Source organism: Charadrius vociferus, unplaced genomic scaffold (assembly GCF_000708025.1).
Source record: "Charadrius vociferus isolate BGI_N301 unplaced genomic scaffold, ASM70802v2 scaffold1, whole genome shotgun sequence".
Lineage (NCBI taxonomy): Eukaryota > Metazoa > Chordata > Aves > Charadriiformes > Charadriidae > Charadrius > Charadrius vociferus.
The window spans coordinates 5540481-5550780 of NW_009647680.1; the positions used below are offsets into that span (position 1 = coordinate 5540481).

The 10300-nt window shown below is 46.9% G+C and overlaps 1 protein-coding gene across 1 annotated transcript; it reads left to right on the plus strand.

The window, feature by feature from the left end:
- Positions 1–888: 888 nt before the first annotated feature.
- Positions 889–2388, plus strand: FZD4 (frizzled class receptor 4). Its single transcript, XM_009881190.1, has one exon. The coding sequence runs from the start codon at positions 913–915 to the stop codon at positions 2212–2214; it is 1302 nt and encodes a 433-aa protein (XP_009879492.1). The 5' UTR covers positions 889–912; the 3' UTR covers positions 2215–2388.
- The last annotated feature ends 7912 nt before the right edge of the window (positions 2389–10300 follow it).

A 10300-nucleotide genomic window follows, 5' to 3' on the forward strand; every position in this document is an offset into this window, starting at 1 on the left:
CTCGTCCCGGCGGCGGGGAGCGGCGCGGTCCCGGGGAAAAGCTGGAGCTCCCGGAGCTTCGCCTGGTCCTTCCCCTCCGTTTCTGTTGTACCCGAGGGGCTGCGACCCTCGTAAATGAGAAACCGAGGGAGACGGCTCCGGGGAGGCTGCTGGGGACCCCCCTCGGGGGTCCCACGGCGGGAGTTTCTTTCCCAGGCGAAGGGCAGGGTCCTCGTCCTCCCCACGGGCATGGATTTCATCAAACAAAACCCAGCTTGTTTCTTGGGGCAGAGCTCCCGAATTAGCACGCGATCCCGCTTACGCTGTCGCGTCGCAGAGCTGCGATTATTCAAAAGCTGAGAAAGCGGCAATATTTTATTGCTCTCCTAAATACGTACGTGATCTCATGGTAAAAGAAAACCACATTCTTCTAGGAGGATTCTGAACCAGAGTAATTCAACAAATGCCTTTTCTGCTGTTTGATTGTTAGCTGTAATATCCAGGCAGTGCCTAGAACAAATATATGTATTTGTTTAAACCGCTTTAATTTGTTTTTTTGCTTTCCTAAATTGCACCCTTGAGGTTTAGATCTGGCTAAATCCCACTCGCTTTATTGAAACTGATGGGCTAAATTTACATGGAGCTAATCTGGGGAGTGAAATGTTCAGGCTTTGGCTTCGGACCACATTTGAACTGAAAGAAGACAACATTGTTAGGGTTAGCTTTTTTTTCTCCTTTGTTTTTATTGTTCTTGGTTTATTTGTTTTATGATGCTTCCTGTTTTTTAAGGCAAAGGACCAAATATTACTGCTAAAAAGGCAAAAAAAAAAAAAAAGAATAGTTGTTATATTTTGACCTGTTTCATTTTCCCCTAACGCACTTGTGATTTCTGTTTCTCTCTTCCAGTTCTTCCTTTGTTCGGTCTATGTCCCGATGTGCACAGAGAAGATTAACATCCCCATAGGTCCCTGCGGTGGTATGTGCCTCTCTGTCAAAAGAAGATGCGAACCCGTTTTAAAAGAATTTGGATTTGCCTGGCCGGACAGCCTAAACTGCAGCAAATTCCCACCCCAGAATGATCACAACCACATGTGCATGGAGGGCCCAGGAGACGAAGAGGTTCCCCTTCACAGCAAGACCTCCTTGCAGCCTGGAGAAGAGTGCCACAGCATGGGATCTAACTCGGACCAGTACATCTGGGTGAAGAGAAGCTTGAACTGTGTCCTGAAGTGCGGCTACGACGCCGGTCTCTACAGCAGGTCAGCGAAGGAGTTCACGGATATCTGGATGGCCGTGTGGGCCAGTCTTTGCTTCATCTCAACTGCCTTCACGGTCCTGACCTTCCTGATTGATTCATCCAGATTTTCCTACCCGGAGCGCCCAATCATATTTTTGAGCATGTGCTACAATATTTATAGCATTGCTTATATTGTCAGGCTAACTGTGGGCCGGGAAAGGATATCCTGTGATTTTGAAGAGGCAGCAGAACCTGTTCTTATCCAAGAAGGTCTTAAGAACACAGGATGTGCTATAATTTTCTTGCTGATGTATTTTTTCGGGATGGCTAGCTCCATCTGGTGGGTTATTCTCACATTGACATGGTTTCTGGCTGCAGGACTCAAGTGGGGCCATGAAGCTATAGAAATGCACAGCTCTTATTTCCATATCGCAGCCTGGGCTATCCCCGCCGTGAAGACCATTGTAATTTTGATTATGAGACTGGTAGACGCGGACGAGCTCACCGGTCTGTGCTACGTTGGGAACCAGAACTTAGATGCGCTGACGGGCTTTGTCGTTGCTCCCCTTTTTACCTACCTGGTCATCGGGACTTTATTCATTGCAGCGGGACTCGTGGCCTTATTTAAAATCAGGTCTAATCTTCAGAAAGATGGAACTAAAACTGACAAACTGGAAAGGCTGATGGTCAAAATCGGTGTCTTTTCAGTGCTGTACACCGTCCCAGCAACCTGTGTCATCGCCTGTTATTTCTACGAAATCTCCAACTGGGCCATTTTCCGCTATTCAGCAGATGATTCCAATATGGCAGTGGAGATGCTCAAAATCTTCATGTCCCTCCTGGTGGGTATTACATCAGGTATGTGGATCTGGTCGGCCAAAACTCTGCACACGTGGCAGAAGTGCTCAAACAGACTGGTGAACTCAGGGAAAGTGAAACGGGAGAAGAGAGCAGACGGTTGGGTGAAACCTGGGAAGGGGAACGAGACTGTGGTATGAGAAAAGGACGACACCCCCGATGGTCTGATCGCTCTCCTGTGAAGGACTGGTCGTGTGGAAGCATTGCTGTGTATATGTTGGGAATAGAGTAGGGAGACGGTTGCACAACCTGTCTCTGGGGGATGGGGGGAAAAAAAAAAAAAAGCCTTAAAGAATAAACAGCAAAAAGATCATGCTGCAGATACAATAGCCATAAATCATGCTGCCCAAAATAGGAAAGCCCAGGGAGGCTTTAAAAGCTGTGAAATATCCAAACACGTTATCTTCCTTTTTATTTTTTTTTTCTGAAGCAGGATGCAATATACTGAAGTCTTTAGAATCTGAGGGACTGTAGCCCACAGCTGTGGGATGTTGTTTTCTTTTCATCGTCTTATAGCTGGTGGAGGAAAGGCAGTCTGGGGCCAAGTTCTGGGCTGATTAAGGGTCCAGTTATCAGAAGACGGAACACCCGGGACCTCAGTTAAGTGTCTTCTGTCCGAGTTCAGCATCATGAAGGAAGCGCTTGCCGAGGGTTGTGTCTTTATGCCCTGGGGAATTCTGTTGCTCCCATATGCTGCACAAGTCAGCCAAGGATCAGGTCTTCCAACAAACACCAAGGGGACTTTCCAGGTCTGAGAGTTACCCATGACGAGTAGGATTTAGTGAGGTATCAGTGAGGATGATTCTTTAAGCAATCTGATGGTCTAATAATAATTTCGACTCATTTTTTTTTACCATCTGTAACCTGGTCTGAATTGAAAGTTGACTCTGCCTTGTAGGAATTAGGAACTCCCTAGGTCCCTTCCCACCTGAATTATTCTGTGGTTCTATCAATATTTCTAATTTTTTAAAAGCTTTACTCAAGGCCATTGTCAGAAGTAGAGGAGTCAGTGGGAGCTGGGAAATTGTGTATGGTCTTCTGCATCGAATATTGTTATCCTCCTGCCTCTGTTCCTCTCCCTTCAGGTGCTCCTGCTATTTCCAGCAGACTATTCTGCTGCATTTAATAGCTTTAAAAAAGTCTTACATTATAGTGTTCCTTCCTCCAGCAAAAAGAAAAATGACTTGAGGGTCTTTTCAAACAACGCCAGTTTTCTCCAAGTAAACTTATCTGTCTCTCTCTGGAGACCCATTGCATGAAGCAATTAAGTCTTAATATATTTCATTCAGTGCGATGGTATCTCTGCAGACGCCAGTCTGGGGAGAAGTGAAGTGTTAAGTTCCTTGGCAACCTCATGTTCACACAGATCAGTTGTATAATTACGTGTGTCAGTTACAATTAAAAGAACATTCTCAGCCCATGACATCGTAGTACAGCTGACGGCCTTGCAACGGTGCTCCAATTGCTCACTGACAGCTATGGAGGTTTTTTTAACATATATTTGCATGCAGAATGTGAGCAGGCATTCTGTCCTCAGGAACGACAAGCGACATTTCCAGTTTTTGTAAAGGGATCCCCAGAGAAGAGATCCAGCTTCTTGGTGAATAATGTTGTTTCATAGCAACTGTTGAGTTTTCTTATCCTTTTATTTGAGGAGGCATCAGCTTGTGCTCATGGGGAGCTCGAACCTTGTTTCGGGGGCTTGTTTGGCTAATAAGAAAGGTGATGCAAATAGAAATAGCCCGCAAGCATTCAAGAGAAGACTGTTCTGATACTCTATCCCTTTGAAGGACCTTTGGTTTTATCTGTGTGCTCTAATCTTTTGCTTCATTTGTTTGTCGGGAACCTGGTCAGCTGTGGAGCATCCCCCCGGTGCCCCAACTCGCACGACCTTCGAGGGCAGCTGAGAACAGGCGCTGCTTTATTACAGTCCGCGCTTTTCACACAGGTGCCCCATGTGCTTCCCAAACCACAACTCATTCCAGCTCTGGCCGTGAGCACTAATCTGTCCCAGAAGCGTGTATTGTTTCAATGTCAATGTTGAAACATGTGCTAGAGCACATTTTCTTTAAAAAAAAAAAAAAACAACCAAACCCCAAACAAACCCTAATTGCAGTCTTTGCGGTTGGGCTCCCTCTCCAGCAGAACAAGTGACAACTTGACACATTCTGCTTAAGATGCACAAGCATTGTCTTGGCCAACACCACATACCAGCTGAGCCTTTTCATCCTCTCCATAAAGTCTCTTGCTATTAGTGTGTTTGGATGTGGTTATTCTTCTGTGGACAAGGAGTTCTGCAAGTAGGAAATCCTCAGATGGCTGAGCTTCTCCATCCTGCGATCTTGCCCCTGGCCCAGCGAGGGATGTAAACTCAGCAGCTATATGTTGACTTTCGAGGGGTGAGGGTGCAGAGGGAGCCTTGTCTTGTAACCTAGTATTGGGCTGTGTCAAGGTGTCACGTTCACTCCCGTGTCCTTCACTCTGAAATGGTTTGGATGCTCTCCTGGCCAATACGACCCATGTTTGACCTGACTGATTCAATAAATGGCGTTTTTAACCATGTTATGCACACAGAAGTGAATGTTAAGTAGTAGTCTGTTATCAGCTTCCCCACATCTCCGCCTGTGACCCCGTGGACTGTGGCAGACGGATGTCCCTGGTGATCTGAGACATTGGAAGTGATAGCACTGCATAGCCCTATTGAGGGATCCTAGTGTATATTCCTCTTGTGAAGAGTGTGTGTGAAAAAGCAGAATGAAGTCCTTAGGGAAACCACCTGATATTCCTGAAGGAACATCTTTCCCAAGCATTCGTGGGGTCACTGTGCCAGCCCAAAGCAAAATTAGCTGTTCCAGCAGTGAAACCATTCCATAAATATATTTATCCACATGCATTTTCCTTGCTCCACTCTGGGGCTGTATGAGTGGGAAGTCACAGCAGATACCCACTCTTGGTAACCGCCAGGTTTTAGGTTATCTGCAACTCTTATGTTCTCTCGTTTCAAAGTTGTTATGAATTTAAAGCCAAAAAAATGTGTGACTAATCCTGTCTCGGAAGTGGAGTCACTGCGGTTATACAACTAGAAACTTTGCAGCAGTTCCCTTCCTTGCACAGTCTCTGCTCCCATCTTCCCCCTCCCCCCCCCCCCCCCCGGCGTGTGCTCTTCTCACTGCAGGTTTTGGAAGCGTCTGCCGGAGAGGTACAAGCTTAGCTCTTATGTTAAACAGACAAGTTAGCTCCTTTTTCTGAATTTTAAGGAAATAGACACTGATTATTTTGGGGTGTACAGAAAATATATCTACTTCAATGTATGTACTGTAAATTTCTAATTTATCACTGTAAAAAAACCAAAACAACTTTGCTATTTAATTTTTATATCAAAATAAAATTTTAACCTCTGTTGATAACTAAGGTATTCCTGGCAGCCTGCACGTTTTTGGTGAGTTTATTTCTTAAATTGTCTTCATCACTGCTGCAAGTGCATTTTTCCCTTGAAGGAAGAAAGACTGAAATGCTCACGCTGCGGTGAAGGGATGCTCTGAATGGGTTAATCCAGCACGGTTTGGGTCTAACTGTAGGTTGCAAGGGATAACTGAGACCAAAACATCATCGGGCAACGGTGAAAGTGCAAGCATTATTTGGGGCTTGCAGCAGGGTGGACAGAAACCCTTTCAAAGATGGTGTGCAGGTCCGGGGCGCTGGCTGGGGATGTCGCTGGAGCTTTGGGCTTGTCTGAGCATGTCCCCGAAACTGAACGGGAGTGCCAAGACGGAAACACAGCCATCGGCTGCTGTAGCAGTGCAGCGGTGTGGATCCTGGGGAGAGCAGACCCTCCTGTAAGGCTGCTTTTTATTTCACCTGTTATGGAATACACACATCCAATGATGCACTGAGCAGTCAGATCTGGGGTACTGATGGAGGAGGGCAGCGTTAACCATCTGCCCGTTGAGTATACGAGAACTATTAGTGGCGTTTGGAAGAGGCAAATCCTGCTCTTAGCAACATGTTTGAAATGAGTTCATTCCCAGGGGTAATTTCAGCCCTTCAGAGAACAGATTCAATTGATTGTCTACATTTTCTTGCAATGTTTGGGTTTGTTTTTTTTTTTTTTGTTTGTTTGTTTAATTAAGCTTATTAATGCTCCACTTAATTTTCATTCCTTTTTATCATTTCTGTTCACAGTTAGGATGTACAGTGGCAGCGAGGAGTTCCTTCTTTTTATGTATGTCCCTCACCAGTTCGTCTGACACTGATAGTACAGTTTGTGATATTAGTCATCACCTCAACCTTCTTAATCATCTCCATCATGAAGCATTTTGTGTGCAGGATTACTTAATTAGCATAATATTATTCTAATAAGAACCTAAATCAGACTAGAGTGGATAATAGTGAGGATGTGCTATAAAGAAGACAGTAGGAATTATCACCTGTGTATCTGTAGCTCATCAGGTTTTGAAGAGCAGCATCTAAACCTGGTAATTAGAGTGATTTGCTCATGCCTTTGGCAGCTCATCACTGTAATATTCTCAGGTTGATGATTAATGAGATCTCTAACATGAAACTTGTAATTAGGAGTCTTTAATATAGCTGCAGTTAAACGTAACAAACATAAAAGAAAAGAGCTTCTTGGGGAGGGTGGAGGATCTCCTCTTCTTGGGGCTGTTCACACCGTCAGAGAACCAGGCATGGAGTTCGAGATGTTGTTGGCTGTGCCAGGTCTCTCTGATGGCCGCTTGCCCATATGCACGTCCCCCAACATCGGGCATCTCCGAGCATCGCCTGTGGAGTGACAGTGGATCGCTGGAGCGGATGCCATCAGGGGACAGCCTCCCCGAGCCACTGGGCACAAATCAGCCCAGGTTTGCCTATGGAGCGGGGTATGTGCCTGTGTACAAAACTCACAAGAAGTAGCTTTTATCAAGACTTTTTCTTCGTTGGATTGGTTCTGTCTTGTTTTTTTTCAAAGCTGTCTTGAAAGAGAGCAAATGTTCAGGAGTTTGTAGTGAAGGAGACCAGAGTTCTGCTGCCAGAAATCAGGAGCATCCTAAGCTCCAGTAATGCGAAAACATGGTATCACAAGACCCCAGCTTTGGTGGTGGAGTTTCCACCTCACCCCCTCTGTCCTCAGCCACTCAATCCTGTAACTGCGCCGCATTTCAGCTCCTCCTTCATTTTGCCCGTGCAACTGTTTGTAGCACTGAGCTGCAAAGCAGATCAGCAAAAAAATCTGGGTTAAAAATGACGGTCAGAGTTTTCGCTTTGCTTTATGCTGCAGTTTTATTTTTCACTTGGATGATGTCAGTGGTCTGTTTTACGCAGCAACCCCACCAAGAGCTGTACTGGCCCAGCGAGGCAGCATGATCTGCCGGGGGAGCGGGGGTCTGGCTTGCGTTGCCTGGGCTCCCGAAGGCAGCATCCTGCGGAGCTGCTCCCCAAGCCCTCTTGCACCATCATCCCCGCGAGACCAGAGCTGCCTTTACCTGCAGCGGTGTAGGAATGACAGACAAGCGGCGGGTACCTGACCACTACCCGCTTCCCCAGACTCTGCTAAAATAGCAAAGCCTTTGGTGGGGCTGTTGGTAACTCCTTAAGTTTGATGCTTCACCTGGGATGATGGAGTCCAGCTGTGAACTGCTCACCTGTAGGTGAAAGCCCCATTGCACAGCCCCACAGCAGCAGTGTCACTGATGCTCCATAGTGCCCTTTCAGCACAATTTTGGCTATTTGGCTCATAATATAAACCAGGAGTTTGCAGCCTCTGCCACAACCTAGGACAGTTCAACCAGACTGGCAAATATCAACATGGTTTGAGTGCAAAGTGGAGTATCTCTTAAAGCCGACGCTGGCTGTGACAGTGACAAGGCAGAGCATCGTCCAGGCTGGAACTCCGTTGTGCCACGTGCCCGCTGCACCTCGCCAAGAAGAACGGAGGAGAGGATGGGTGCAGATCTGGCAGCTCCCAGCTGATGCTGAGCTGGTACGGTAGATCCCGTATCACTAGTATTTCCTGCAGCTGGGATACCATTTCTGGCCAGAAGTCCTGTGCATCCTGGCAGATTCCAGCTGTTGTAACAGCTTTATGTTGTTAACAACCAGATGTTTTGTTTTATGCTCTGGGAACAGCCTACCAAACGGTCACCATGGGGCTGGAAGGGCACAGAGGTGGCTGAGAGGGTAGCGGCAGCAAACGAGGACTCACGTGCTCAGGAATCACTGAGAAACTGTTCTTCTGTTTTCCTATTTTTGGGGGAAAGCGGGGACCTTCCGTGTGCCCGATGTTAGATACAACACCAGAGGAAACAGGTTAAATCCCAAACTCAAATATTATTGCACTGCAGATTTTGCTGTAATTCATAACTTCTTATTTTGTTGCTGCATTTGCTTGCCAGAAGTGAAAGTGCTGATTAATTAGATCCACTGCAGCAGGATCGGGGAAGGGAGACTTAACTTTAAGTTTGTCCATTTTAAAATCAATGGTTTAAAACATTCTAAAGAAACCCCAATTAACCATGGCTTGTCCATACACTGGCGAGATAAAGATCTTCATTTTCTATATCCATCAGCGTTTAGCTAGTTTCCTGCCTGGTTCTCTCATTTCCTGAGCTTACTCTGAGGAAGGGAAAAACATCCTTCCTGCAAAATAGATACAAATCATTGGACAATATGCTTCTACAATATTAAGGTTTAAAGCATTATTATGCAGAGAAGCAGCCCGTCATTAAATGTTTTGACGGATGAAGTGTTTTCTTCCGAAGCAACTCAGAGATGCTCTCGCTCAAGTACTTGGTAAGGGGTGATAAGCAGAGTGCCATGGAAAAGCAGGAATTGAGGGATTTTTCTTGCATTTTTTGGTCTTTTGCTTTGCAGCAAGGAGTGGCTGACATCTAGCGGCAGCTCCACCCTGGCCCCAGCCCCTCACCACCACTTGCCAGCCCTGCTCCCCACTCGTGTCCAGGCCATTCCCAGGGGCTGCTTAGGACAGGTTTGCTTGTGGTGGCACTGCAGGACTGGGGTGCAGAGTGGGGACCTGCTGCTGGACTGGAGCTCCTCGCCTCCACCAGCTCCCCAGCCCTGCCAGGCTGCGCCCTGACCCGCGTCCCATCACTCCCAGGAGGGTTGGTACCTCGTTGGTAAGATGAATGCTGCCGTAGGCTTTCATAGAATCATGGAAACGTGGAATGGTTTGGGTTGGAAGGGGCCTTTAAAGGTCATCTAGTCCAACCCCACTGCCATGAGCAGGGACATCTTCAACTGGATCAGGTTGCTCAGAGCCCCGTCCAACTTGACTTTGAGTGTTTCCAGGGATGGGGCATCTACTCTGGGCAACCTGGGCCAGTGTTTCACCACCCTGGCTTTCTTCCAGGCTCCTAACATTGAGTCTATTAAATGGGTGTTGAGAGGCAATGGGCTACAGCAACAGGAGGACTGTCCATCCCCTCCCTCCATCAAGGCTCCAAACCAGCATCTGGAAAGGTGAGAGCAAAGCAGGTCACATACCTCAGCTGGTGGTGTGAAGATTTTGCCCAGCAGCACATCTGCCAGCCCTGGGCCATAAGTGATGCTTTGTACTACGTGCATCAGCTAAGGAAATCACGAGCTCAACCTCCTTTTAATATCAATCTCTCTTTGCTCAGCCCCGGGCTCGGGGCAGGTTGCTGACATTGTTCACGGAGAAAACAAAAATGACCCGATAACATGGTAGTGTGTCAAAGGGGCCAAAGGGACATCTGTCCCCTGCTGAAGCAAGGAAAGCCACTGGTAGCAGAACCCAGCAGCACATATACTCCAAAAAGGTCGTTCAAAAGATTTGGCACGATCTCTTCCTTGACCTCACGCTAGTTATGTTTAAAAGAAAAAGGACGGGGAGAGCACAGCGGAAAGGAAAGCCTCCAGCCTGAGATGATAGCCTTGCTCCTTTCTGCTGCCATTTGGCAGCGGTGGGAAAAAGCTGGCAGGCCCCAGGCAGAAAGCAAAAAGTATTTGCAGAGTCACGCGCAAGAGAACCACAATAAAACCACAGCAACTTTTTCAAAGGTAGGGGGTGCAGGAGAGGCCTGGAAATGGGGACGAGAGCTTCTTAGAGGAAGAGGGAATATATCTATATAAAATGATGAAAAAATCAGCCACAGAGGCCCCAGTGTATGAAAGTTATGACAAACAATAATACCATTCCACTCACAAAACAATCATGTTTCCACAGCTGTGGCCTGAGCGGAGCCAAAAGAA

Excerpts from the sequence above, each read along its gene's own strand:
- FZD4 (XM_009881190.1), top strand. The coding sequence starts at position 913 with ATGTGCACAGAGAAGATTAACATCCCCATAGGTCCCTGCGGTGGTATG.